The following is a 13,605-nucleotide window of genomic DNA, read 5'->3' as shown; positions in this document are numbered from 1 at the left end:
CTTCGCTGGGGGCTGCCATTTTTGTTTGTTTCCGGCTACTGGCACATGCGCATTGTTAGCATGGCGTGAGCAATCGGCGCTTGCACCCCGCACACGCTGAGACATTTGCCTCAAGAGACCAAAAAAATCAAACACGTGAGAAATTTTGCTCAGCCGCGCGAGAGGCAAAAATCTCACCAAAATACCCCCGCACACGATGAGAAAACGGCGCAGCGCAAGTGGCGCGCGCCAAATGCTCACCGTGTGCGGGCCCCTTAAGCAACCGACTTGAAATAAAAATGATAATCCGAATTATTGATCAGTGTACTACAGTGAGGCGTAATTAGGAACTTTTGGTAATCATTTAAATAAGCGTCATCTTCTCTGTGATGGGGGCATGCTTAGAACCTGTTCGTCTAGTCCAAAATGTAAACATTATTTTTTTTCATTTTTTCATTTCTGAAGCCCATCGAGATCTGCGCAGCATGCGCCTGCAAGTAGCCAAATGGGCCACATTCAGTTACCCTAAAAAGTCAATTGTGTCAATTATCACTGGTCTAAAATTTCATTTAAAAGTAAAATAACTTGTGTTCGAACGCCATGTACATCAGGAAAATTTTTATTCGCAGGTATTATAAAACGTATGACAGCAAAACGCTTCACTTGGAAATTTACTTGACGTGGAACGATGAATAAGGAAGTTACGTACTCAGTACGTACTCGGTAAAAAAATCAGCTCTAAACGTAAACACAAATCAAGTGTTTTAAAACAGAATTTTTTTGCCTACGGGGTATGATAAACTGCTTATGACCTAATGTCCGACGGATGTTTTCTATCTCAGAGCCCATAAATTTTATTTTAGTGTCCTTCTTTAAAGATCCCTTGATTCGTTTTTGAGCTGACGATACGGTTGGTCCAGGGGTGTAGAAGAGACGGACTTTCTACCATTTTCAAGCCTACTAAAGCTGTGTCGTTTGCCTGCCATGTCACGTGATCTGTCTCGCGGTCGCCAAGGAAACACTTGGCTGTGTGGTCTCGAGTCGATTTCAGGAAAGAGACCAAATCTGAAAATAAGGTCAATTATAAATAACTTTATATTCTTATTCGTTTCACTTAATCGTATATAAATCATTTATTGTCTAATAACTCGCAACGAAAACACCCAAACACCGCATCAAATTCAAATTATTTTATTTCGTTAACCCTTGCTATGAGCTGCTGTATGCCTGTCTGCGTCGCAGTATGCGTACATACCACGCACTAACTGTCCTTCACCCACTCTCAAACTATAACCCTCTACCAACTTCTCATATCCAATACATCTGCTAATTTGTTGTACACATTCAAATTTTAACCACATTTAACACAAGCGGGACACTTGTGATCAAGCATGATACAAAAAAAAACCGAGGTGGTTTGTAACATTCACAATGGTGAGATGCCATTGATGAAAAATCACCGGACAAAGGCGAGACATCTTTGTTAACCGACCACCCCATTTCCCCCTTTTTTATTTTTCCCTTGGACTTGCTGAAGGTCACTTGTTGACCGAAGAGCTATCTCTGCAACCAGTCCATCCCGCGTTTCTCCCGACAGGCAGTTCCACTACATTGCCTTGTCTACCTTGGTCCACGATTAGAGGGGACACACCTCAATCGTTTTAATCACTGAATGCCCTTTTCGGGGTTCCATATAATGTCCTCGGTACATAGATACCTAGAGACTTAGAATGCCTTTTCTGTGTACCCACTGACATCCTTTACACACAGTTACCTAATGATCTCACAGTACGTAGGCGAGACGCCTTCTCTATCCACTTCTTTGTTCTGTCATTATCAAAAATGCTCTGAATTAATCTGCATTTATATCTGAGCAGAGCGAATCTCCTCATAATCCCGCGACATTGTGAGACTTTTGGCTGTCACGGATGGTCTCCATTCTGCCCTTGCGCTCTTTCTCTTACGTACAGGTACATAATTTATATCCATAGTTTCTATGGTATTGTTCTCCACAGAATAAATATTTAAGTGCATATAACTGTGACTCTTTGTATGTGTATCTTTCTATCTCGCTGTCTCTCTATGTATTTTCTTTCTCCATGTGTCTCTCTCTGTCACCTGTTTTATACTTTATCTAAATTTCCATTTAAAATTAACTTCCATAAATGACATGCTAGCTGCCCCGCTTCTATATATAACTTACTTGTACATACATTTGATAGCGTCCATCAATTACAGAGTGCACAGAATTATCTTTTCTAGCTTACAGATTGAAGATTTAAAATTAACATACTATTTTCCATCAGTTACAGATTGCATTTTAAAGTGAATTTTAATTTAAATTGTGTCTGATTATATCTTAAAAGCTTACATCAATTATCATAACTATTAAGGGTTAATTACAATGTGTATAAATTCAACAGTGTATTGTGCTCCTACTGCGGTGCATCAGTATCGATTACATGATTTACATAGATTTTTCTTAAATACAAATTACGTAGACTATATTGGTTTTGATTATTAGTTACAATGGTTTGAGATTGATTACGTACCGCTGATACGGTGCCCTCCACTTTCATATGATGCAAACTAAGCTTGCTCGAAATGTTTAATCTGTATACTTCTTTAGTTCCATGTGAACGTTTATGTAGGATTTGCACAATTAAAAGAACATTTCTTTTGTGTCAATGTGAGCATTATCACAAGGACCACGGACATATGCTCAGGTATGATGCTTGTCACGTACACTTCTACGATTCTTATCCAAAGATCCCCATATATAGTTGCGAAGATATATATTTTTGAGATCAAATTCTATGGTCAAATTCAATTATCAATTCAAGCATCTCTATTTGCAACAATTACGATAGTTTTAAAGTTATACACAATAAGCGAGCGCAGATGTAACGCATGCAAATCACTCCGTGGACATTAGCCATCACTAATGTATGTCATCAGAATGTTTCATTTGTAACTTTACTTGACGTGGTACGATGAATAAGGAAATGACAAACTCAGTAAATATCTGCTGAAAACACATGCAAAAGTCTATTGCCTTTTAGGTTCAGAATTCAGGCCCGTAGCCGAGGGGGGGGGGTGGTCGGGGGGTTCGAAAGAACCACCCTTATTGCTGGGAAAAGGTCCACTCTGGGTAAAATTTGATCTATGTACTTTTGGATTTTACGTTAAAAGGTCCACTTTTTCAGAAAACGACCCCCCCCCCCTCTGAGATTGCTGGCTACGGGCCTGGAATTTTTTGCTTACGGGGTATAATGAACTGTTAATGAATTAATTTTCGGTGGATGTTTTCTATCTCAAAACAAATAAATTTGACTTTTAATGGTCTTCTTTAAAAATCTCTTGATCTGATTTTGATTTGACGATGAGGTTGGTCCCGGGGTGTAGAAGAGACGAACTTTCTTTCATTTTCAGGCCTTCTAAATCCATGTCGTCTGCCTGCCATTTCATTTGTCCTGTCTCTCTGTCGCCAAGAAAACATCTGGCTGTCTGGTCGCGAGTCGATTTCAGGAAGGAGACCAAATCTGAAAACAAGTAGGTTCCAAATAGCTATGTTACTGTATTCAACCAAGATCCTCTGTCGTCAATATCAAAAGCCTTCATGAAAAAGTGTAAAAAGAATGGGGAAGAAAATACTAAAGACATTGCACCAGCCCAGCCGCTTTTTTTTCTCTAGTTCAAAGAATACATGAATGATAATATCTGTCATCTTGTATGAAGTATTACTCTGTTTATTATTTGTTCAGCATGAGCGTTGTTTACGTTTCCATTCAATTTACTTACATGTCCCGCCTGCCCCTTGGGCGTCCGTATTATTACTAGACTTTCCATTTTTCTTGTACGACTGCAGTAAAACATATCTACAAATGTGATAAAGTGATACGTTACAATAACTGTTATAATTATAATTAATTATGTAAACATAACATAGCTGACGAAACCCTTTGCTAAATGGGGCAAAGCTTTTGAATCATATTGAGATTTCCCCTTCTTTTTTATCTAAAGTCAGTTTAAAAGTGGATTTGTTTCAATTTTCAACTGTGTACGTTGTTAAGTCGAGATCAAGTTATTGATTCGAATCTTATATTGTGAATCACTTTTAAGGAATATCAGAGAATGAAGAATGTGACCACTCCTATCTGGCCGCTGTTTTCGCTAACTACCCTCACGATTTTTTCATCAATGAAAATGATTCAGACTGACTTCCACGTGATCTTATTTGACTTTACAATAAATGAAACGGTTGGTTTTAAATATTTAATATTCAAGTAAGGCCTGATACCTACTTAACAGTAACCGTAAAGTGGTATGATCGAAACTCGGTAAGTGCTTGGATGCATTTGTTGTATGCTTTCCGTACACCATCGTCGCGAGATAGTCTCACTAAAAGGAGCAATAATCAAATATTTATCGAACCATATATTTAACTCCAATTTTATTTACAATGAGGAATAACGTTGCAGAACAAACACAGAATCAATTGCAACAGCAAAAAAAAAAAAAAAAAAAAAGGCGGTAGAATGGAGGTGGATTGGGCATGTAAGCAGGATGGAGAAAACGGCAATTCCAACAGAAGCATTCAGATGGGCACCGGGGGGAATAAAAAAAAAACAGAGGAAGATCGAAAGAAACATGGACCCCATTCCTATAGATTTTAAATCGATCTATCCCTGTGGGGAGTGTCACTAGATTACTGTCAGCTTAGCCGGCTTAAGCGTCTGTCCCGCTTACTAAAAGCTGTAAGGAGGTCATTAACTATGGTGCGCGCTCGGCTGACTGTAATTTAGCGTGAACCCCCAGGGAGTTAGGTCGATCTAAATCTTAATCTCTGGATCGATCTAAGGCTTCGTTCACATGGAAAGTCTATTTTCTAAAAATCTATTTTCTATTTTATGATCACGGTCTGTGCCCTGAATATCCCGCGGCGTAATTACTGGCAGCGCGAGCCAGTTACTTATACAAAGCTGTAATTAATTATCGGCTGTGTTCGCATTCTATAAAATCTCATCCTCTGTTGCCGCATCGCTCGCCATCGGATCATGGCGGTTGCACTCATATCTGTCGTGTGTATAGCTTCTTCATCTTCTTCGTCTTGTTGTTGCACAAAATCGACAAACACATTTTTCAAAGCAACCGCGACCGCTTTTAACTTTCTAACTTCCTACTGCGCATGCGTCAAGGTAGCAGAATTTTCTCCGAGCACAGCCGAGAATTAATTACAGCTTTGGAAGTAACTGGCTCGCGCTGCCAGCAAATTACGCCGCTGGATATTCAGGGCACAGTCCGTGATCACAAGATATACCGCGAATAGAAAATAGATTTTTAGGAAATAGCGCCCATGTGAACGAAGCCTAAATCTCTGGAAATGCACCCATGGAAACGATGCGTTGAGGAGAAGATGAAACAACAAGGATGGACGTGGGGACAGCTTGAGGGTTTATGTAGCAGACAGACAACACTGGCAAGCTCTGGTGGATACCTTATTTGCCACATCGGCCGGTTACAAGCTAGCTGGCCAATAATGACACGTGCTAATTTAAGGTTTATTCCACCCACCGTGATTTCTGAGAGAAGGTCCGTTTTCTATGGCGTACAGAAACTCTCTGTGGCCTGCAGGCATATATTCTCTTATTTTTCTGAGATATGGAACTGCTTCTAGATTGAAAAAGTCATTAAAGGGTTACAAATTTCAAAACTACAGATTTATACTCTCTCCCTCTTTACCAAATAATACCAGTTGGCAAGCAAATTTATTAATATCAATTCAAACAAAAAATGCTGCCCTAATTTTATCGATAGGTTTTTTTCTATTGTTTATTGTCCACCCTTATCTGCGTATTTCGAACAGTCATGCACATAACTATAACCAAAATTTGAAAATTTCAAAAAATCTTAATCTAAAGTGGTCGTTACAAAGTTTGTTTTTCATAATTTTATTCGCACGTGCTCATTAGCTGATACTGTATAGTACTAGTCCATTACCTGCCGTGTGTTTAACCCCTAGTATGGCGTCAAAGGTCTGAATGGTTGAACTCTGGGCGGCGCTCCCTCCCAAGTACTTTAAAAAATAATAATCATTTTATACTTATATCAGGATCCTGTTTCAGCGAAAAAATCTGTGATGAGTCTAAAATGTAGTTGATTAACATGTAACGAAGCCTAGTACACTGTTGACGGTAGTCAGCCAAGTGCATGTTTATTAACAGACAATATAAAATTTTGGTTTTGCTCTCTATTGCCTGCAGTCCTTCCTCACGCGCTGTTCACAATACCAAGGCCACAATTAGATATTTTTCACCAGATATTTACAAATATTTTCTACACAGTTTTCTGTTTGCATATAAATGACATAAACATTCTGCTGTCCCTGGAACAGAGCACCTCAAAAGGAGGGAGACATTTTTCCACGACATAATTTTCTCTACTGTACTGTTCGTCTCACTTAAAGAGAATGAATTGAGAAAAAATAAAGAATGGAACATATTGCGTTCAAAAAGTGACTTGCGTCAATGGAGTTAATCGGGAGACAAATCCGCCAGGAGTCGCTGGTGTTCTGGTTGGTATAAATCCATTACGCATGCGCTACTTACTTGTAACGGTGAATCGCTGACACCTTCGTATATCAGTCCTTCCGGGAGAAATTTGCTTTGTGCTCCCCAGCTGCAAAATTGTATTGTACAGTGTACTTGTGGGTCAATATGAACAGTTTTTTTTTATCAGAGAAGAAAAAATAAAACATTTTACGACACAACTCCTAATACTTCGCCAGAGACGCGCGGATAAGCAAAAAAAAAATAATAATAATAATAATAAAATAAATAAATAAATAATAATAATAATTTAAAAAACAAATTCATTAATTTACGATGTATTTATCATAAAAATATTTTCGTGTTACCAAACATTTAAGACTTATATTACCCTTCGAAAAACGGTCGGAGTTTATTATAAAAAGGCCAAGGGTCTTGTTTTTCTGTAAAAAAAAAAAAAATGAAAATACTAGCAATTAAGGCGTATGATAACTATATATTTATTATGATTCTTGTAGAATCCTGGGATTTTAATGGGTCAGTTACTATTATGTATATTATGCCTGCGTTTTACTGCCGCTCACTATAATCACTTGATATAAAGTGGCCACGAAGGGTAAAGTCACAATTATTTGTACTGAAATAGAAATAAACCTTTAAACACTTAAGTCCCTACAATTTTTTAATCCACATAGTGACAATACAAACACAAAGCAAAAATGAACACAAACTAATTTGCTATTGCTGAAATTACGATATACAAATAAGCCATCATAACTTTATTTCTAGGTCTCTGATTCATCAGTTGCAAAGCTCCATTTAAACAATTTTCTTTTAACCTGTAAATGTGCATTGCTTCATGTTCTTGTATATAGACCTATATCAGAAGAATCATCTTGATGTGAATTTAAGTTCACTATTTTTGATACAATATTATAAAACAATTAAAAATACTTTTAATTCTTTGAAAGGGTAACGTTTTTTTAAGTTTTGAATATTTGAATCGTCAAAAAGTAACGATAAATTACTTATCACTACATGCATTTGTTCAACAGAGAGTGTGTCTGTGTGTGTGAGACAAAAAGGGAGAGAGAGAGAGAGAGAGGGGACACACATCTATACCGTGCATTCTGGACAGTGTTTGTTGCATCCTCTTAATGGTGTCTGCTATCCCTTGCAAACCTTCTATCAAACCGTTGTCATCACCTGTTGTCAGTGCCTGATATGTTTTAATTATATTCTGAAATTTAAGAAAAACAATTACAGACATCTGTTGTCAGTTGTTAGTGGCATATCGTCCTAAGTTACGTCGTCTGTATTCTCGTCTTTAGACAAGTCCTTGTTTACAAATACAGGTATGGACATTTCTATCTATCCTTCCCATTCAACGCAACTGGTGAACTCTAATCTCGGTATCGGTCTCCGTCTGCGAGACAAGTTTTGTATCTTTGCGCGTGTTATTCAAGTTATTCAATTAAGAGAGTCATGTTTGAAAAAATTCTAATAATTTACGGATGGTCCATTTTGTCAAGTTAAATCTATGTATATAACAGTGGGGATCCTTATGTTTACTCCTGAAGTGACTAAGCTAGAAAACGGGGCCACTACCCCAAACGTAAATACCTTGATTCCCTTGCCAAAGTCAATTTCGATTTGAATTGAAACTATGAAAAACCAGTCGGTGTGGGGAGTGCCGGGCGCGCCGCAAATAAGTTCAATATCGCTGGAATGAGATATTAAAGAATAAAAAAAATTGAGGTTAGCAACGCTAAAAGTATATTTATGTACATTCATAAAGGTAGAATCATATCATCGTAAAACGCTGTTAACGCCCACAGATTTATTACGAATCAGAGAGCAATGTGTCCGATACCACTAGTATCCAAAAACCACTAAACTCGAAGTCACGAAGACAGGCAAACATTAAGTGCGTGTGTCTTTAGCTCAAAGACGACGGCTTTGGTTAAGTCTAAGAACTGTACAAAATTAGGTCTAACCAGCGCCACATCAAGTTGTTAATTTGGGCGTTCGTGTTCACAAACCTGAGGCTCGTGATGGCAAACAGCAATTATCGTTTTCGGAGCCTACGCTTAAAATATGTGTTTATCAAATGAAGTTCACTTTGGCACTAACAAATACCCACAAAAGACGTAATCAATAAAAATAGATGATGTTGAAGATTATTGTGAAGTAGAGACAAACCAGCTGTCTTCCGATTCCTTTTTCCAGTTAGCAAGCATACATGCCAAGTAGCAGTAGACGGGGTTAAGTCCTAGATACTGGGACACGTGATACCATGGTACAGCGACAGCCCTCGGAAGAACCTGCAATATATATAAACATAAACAAATATTTATATACGCACAAGTCTTAGGTCGCATTCAGAAGAGATGATTCTCGGATATACAAGTCAAGTCTGTAATATAATATAATATAATATAATATAATATAATATAATATAATATAATATAATATAATATAATATCTTTATTCATACGATGGTTCAAGATAATCCAATGTTTAATATAATCATACCTCAGGTACCACGCCCTTATCTCTGTCCTGCCAAACATAACAGTGTGCAATTGTAGACAGCAGGCTGTGGGCTAAACAGTACTCTTCATAACTCCTCAGGTGAGTGTAGTCCAGACATGGTAACTGAAATAAAATGGCGAGTTTGAAGCTAGAAAACCTAAGCTTAGAGTCATGGCTGGAAAAATGGGAATTACAGGTGTGAGTTTATACAGTTACACTTCCAAACGAGATTAGTACAGAAACCAAACTGAAAAACTGGTTCATGGATGATATAGTGTTACCTCTACAAAAGCATTTCAATGAAAGGTTTTACGACAACAAATCTCTCTCTCTCTCTCTCGGTACCTTTTCAACTTGGTCTTTCAGTTCTCCTGCATCCATCAACTTGGCAGCTTTCTTCCCGAGCTGCTCCCAAGGAAGTAAATATTCTGGCAGGAGGTCCTGAAACAGAAGGGTAGAAGGCGCTATTTATTTATTAATACTCCACTTGCCAAAGCCTTGATCGCCATTTTAACACTTCTCTTTTTGGAATTTCCACTGGCATCCCCTTTAATTTACACTCCCACAATGCTTGACACAGACGCGTTACAGAGACAAAGGTTTGATTTTCGTTTATTTAGGCATAACTTAATTGTGTTTTCCACGTGCATTACTTTTTATTCCAAACTACCGGCACATGTGCATCTAGGTGAAACGACAAGTAGCCTTGTTTACTAGGCCGGTGTGAAAGGAATGACAGTCCTAGTAACGCAAGTCCCACCGGACATGCAAGCCCAAGGTCTAGCGTTTCTAGGAATGGATGCCTAGGACAAACGTTACTAGGATTTTACATCCGTGGGACAACAGTTACTGAGGAATGCAAGTCCCATGGCAAGGAATGCAAGTGCAAGTCCGGATAGGTCGTACCAGCGAGCAAATCATGTTGTTTCAACGTTAACAAGACGTTGGATTAACATTGGATTTGAAAATTGGATCATCGTCAAATAAAGACGTTATATTAACGTCAGATAACAACATTATATCAACCCCAGTTGTAAGACAACATTCTTGCATGAAAAGACATAAAAACGACCTAAAATGTTTTTTATTATTATTCATTTAAAAACACAGGTACACAATTATAACGTTCACTGTAAAACAGCGTTTAGCTCCTAAACACATTTCTAATAAACACACAACTAATATATATGTCACAGGCTTAGTCCCAATCTGCATTTAGTGTGAATTAATCCTTAAGAAAATGCAGATATTTTTCAGAGAGGTCAACAAAACATTTATGGGCAGAATTTTCCTATAATCTGTACAAAACCTAGATAATTAAAAAAACACACTAACAAATGGCAGCCCACCTTCAATTTAACATTTCTTTAGTAAATGTTACTAAATCAATCTACATGCCTTTTCTTTAAAAGTATCATCCTCGGATGTATTTTGCAAATCACAGGTAATGAAATACAACTATATCTCATTTGCCACACCTGTAAGTATTATAATATGTGCTTTAATCTAAGGCATTCCCTACACATGCCATACAAACAAACTGGCAGCTTGGCCAGTTGACTTGTTCAATTAACTGGTCCATCATGCGGTTGACAATGCAAAGACACCATTAAGACTGGAACCGGTTTCGAACTGGAACAGGTTCTGTCATGGCTATATATACACGCTCAAAATATTTGCCACACGTAATGAAATTGATAGACCTTGTCAAAAACGTCAACTTTTCCTTATTGCACAGTTGTATCATTGTAGACACAAAACGTTAAGTCATAAAGTCATGCAAAAGGAACACGGTTAGGTTAGACACTTCCTGTGGACTATACTCATACGTAGTTATCTAAACATTTAACCTGTTTTAACCACTTCCCTCTTATCGATTTTTCTATTAATATAGGCTCATGCTGAATTTGTTGATACACTGATCATAGAGAACTAAAACATTCAAGGTGTTAACCAGAAACAAGTCGTCGTACAACGTGAGGTTTTTGTCATCCTTACAAATGTGTAGTATTGTAAACATTGTGTGTGGTCTTGGTCTTTTTGCAGAGATTAAATGTCTTAATTGATACAGCAAAGCTGACACTTTAATCATTATTTTCACAAGTCAACAAACCATACTCTTTAAGTCTACAAACCATACCCCGGGGTGGGGAGGGGGGGGGGGTAATACCCGCTGTTCACTTTTGGAAAATAATAAAATGACGATCTTGGCATTCAATGGGTGTGCTGGCCAAGGCCATCATATTTAGTTTTTTTTTTTTTATCTTGTACGCTCTAAAGAGCGTGGAAGGGGTCTGTAAAAAGTTTACTCTTTGTAGACTTGTGAAAATGATAAAAATGGATTACCCCTAAACAAATAACGTACTGAAAATATCACAGATAATTTTTGCGCGTGTCGTACATGTACCCAGTATAAAACACAATAATTAAGGAGTAGGCCTAGTCTTATGGCAATTTAAAAAATCGATCCTTTGGGACATATCTTTAAAATCAAAAGGCCTGATATAACAAGGACAACAATAGCCTTACTAGCAATGATTTTTAATAACATATAGCCAACATGTTACTTACCAATGAGTTTTCTACCAAAAACCCAACCTTCTCCGACACACGAAAGTCCTCCAAACGTGTCCACCACTCATCCACTCTGTCAATTTTCAAGACAAATGCCATACTCTATTCGTTCTTCAAAAGCGTCCTTGTTTTTATAAAAAAAACAAACGTCTCCTAGTCATTATATGCTTGTATGGTATATATGAATGATATACGCCCAACTTAATGTCCACTCGTGTGATGAAACATATCCGGATGGTCACATTGATGACGTCATTTGCACGGCATGAGGATCACTGAACAATGACGTATTCAAGACTATCCGACAAGCAGTAACGCATTTATGAACAAACTGTTGGGCGACAAAAGTCTCAAAGTTTATTACGGGTTAGCCTTGAACTAAAATAGATCCGATTTTTGGTCAAAAGTTAAAGATTATTTTTTTCTTTTTCAAACGGCCACAGTAATTCACCCATGGCCAAACTAAAACATTCAAGGTGTTAACCAGATACAAGTCGTCGTGCAACGTGAGGTTTTACTCATCCTTAAAAATGAGTAGTATTGTAAACATTGTGTGTGGTCTTGGGGCGTATTCCCATAGATTTTAGATCTATCTATCCCCGTGGAGAGTCTCACTAGATTACTGTCAGATAATCCGGCTTAAATGTCCGTCCCGCCTACTACAAGCTGTAAGGGGGTAATTAACTTTCGTGCCCGCTCGGCTGACAGCTATTTGGCGTGAACCCCCAGGGAGTTAGGTCGATCTAGTTTGGATCGATCTAATCTCTGGGAATGGGGTGTTGGTCTTTTTGCAGAAATGAATGTCTAAATTGTTACAGTAAAGCTGACAAAGGCGCATATACTAGCAGTTAAGGGTAATCTACTTTGATCATTATTTTCACAAGTCAACAAACCATACTCCATAAGTCTACAAACCATACCCCGGGGTGGGGAGGGGGGTAATACCCGCTGTTCACTTTTGGAAAATAATAAAATGAAAATCTTGGCATCCAATTGGTGTGCTGGCCAAGGCCTCCATATTTAGTTTTTCACCTAAAGAGCGTGGAAGGGGTCTGTAAAAAGTTTACTCTTTGTAGACTTGTGAAAATGATAAAAATGGATTACCCCTAAACAAATAACGTACTGAAAAAATCACAGATAATTTTTGCGCGTGTCGTACATGTACCCAGTATGAAACATAATAATTAAGGAGTAGGCCTAGTCTTATGGCAATTTAAAAAATCGATCCTTGGGGACATATCTTTAAAATCAAAAGGCCTGATATAACAAGGACAACAATAGCCTTACTAGCAATGGATTTAATAACATATAGCCAACATGTTACTTTCCAATGGGTTTTCTACCAAAAACCCAACCTTCTCCGACACACGAAAGTCCTCCAAACGTGTCCACCACTCATCCATTCTGTCAATTTTCAAGACAAATGCCATACTCTATTCGTCCTTTAAAAACGGGCTTGTTTTTATAAAAAAAAAAAAAACAAACGTCTCCTAGTCATTATATGCTTGTATGGTATATATGAATGATATACGCCACTCGTGTGATGAAACATATCCGGATGGATACATTGATGACGTCATTTGCACGGCATGAGGATCACTGAACAATGACGTATTCAAGACTATCCGACAAGCAGTAACTCGTTCACGAACAAACTGTTAGGCGACAAAAGTCTCAAAGATTATTACGGGTTAGCCTTGAACTAAAATAGATCCAATTTTTGGTCAAAAGTTAAAGATTTTTTTTCTTTTTCAAACGGCCACAGTAATTCACCCATGGCCAAACTGACCCATTTGTTCTTTTTTTTTTCAGCATATGCGGCTGAATTACACATGACATGACAACTGTGAATTCCGACTAAAATGAGGAAAAGCAGCTTTCTGACATAAAATTACACATACTGTACACCGTCATACTCTTAGACCCCATTTCCAGAGATTAGATCGATCTACTTTAGATCGACCTAACT

General features: G+C 37.9%; 1 protein-coding gene across 6 annotated transcripts; it reads right to left on the bottom strand.

Annotated features, from left to right (window-relative positions):
- Positions 1–582: 582 nt before the first annotated feature.
- LOC106162758 (indoleamine 2,3-dioxygenase 2-like) lies at positions 583–13,097 on the bottom strand. 6 transcript variants are annotated; one of them, XM_086996924.1, is made up of 13 exons: positions 12,966–13,097; positions 9,408–9,504; positions 9,063–9,185; positions 8,730–8,851; positions 8,151–8,250; positions 7,650–7,767; positions 6,919–6,970; positions 6,588–6,657; positions 5,980–6,055; positions 5,554–5,652; positions 4,284–4,380; positions 3,781–3,857; positions 583–3,521 (listed from the first exon to the last, which is right to left on the bottom strand). In XM_086996924.1, the coding sequence occupies exons 1-13, from the start codon at positions 13,064–13,066 to the stop codon at positions 3,316–3,318; spliced, it is 1,338 nt and encodes a 445-aa protein (XP_086853050.1). In that variant the 5' UTR covers positions 13,067–13,097; the 3' UTR covers positions 583–3,315. The 6 variants fall into 6 exon arrangements, with proteins under 6 accessions (XP_086853050.1, XP_086853051.1, XP_013395628.2 ...); XM_086996925.1 differs by lacking the exon at positions 12,966–13,097 and adding an exon at positions 11,634–11,873 and having other exon boundaries at positions 5,554–5,649; positions 9,408–9,503; XM_013540174.2 differs by lacking the exon at positions 12,966–13,097 and adding an exon at positions 11,634–11,869 and having other exon boundaries at positions 9,408–9,503.
- Positions 13,098–13,605: the final 508 nt, after the last annotated feature.

Source organism: Lingula anatina, chromosome 10 (assembly GCF_051362555.1).
Source record: "Lingula anatina isolate TDL-2025a chromosome 10, LinAna3.0, whole genome shotgun sequence".
NCBI lineage: Eukaryota > Metazoa > Brachiopoda > Lingulata > Lingulida > Lingulidae > Lingula > Lingula anatina.
The sequence above is the reverse complement of the archived record's forward strand: the minus strand, read 5'-3'. Positions and strand labels throughout refer to the sequence as shown.

Coding starts and splice junctions, on each gene's coding strand:
- LOC106162758 (XM_086996924.1), bottom strand. CDS start 13,066: ATGGCATTTGTCTTGAAAATTGACAGAATGGATGAGTGGTGGACACGT. Junction 9,186..9,407: donor TGAAAGACCAAGTTGAAAAG/GTACCGAGAGAG, acceptor ATTTTATTTCAG/TTACCATGTCTGGACTACAC. Junction 8,852..9,062: donor ATAAGGGCGTGGTACCTGAG/GTATGATTATAT, acceptor TATATATTGCAG/GTTCTTCCGAGGGCTGTCGC.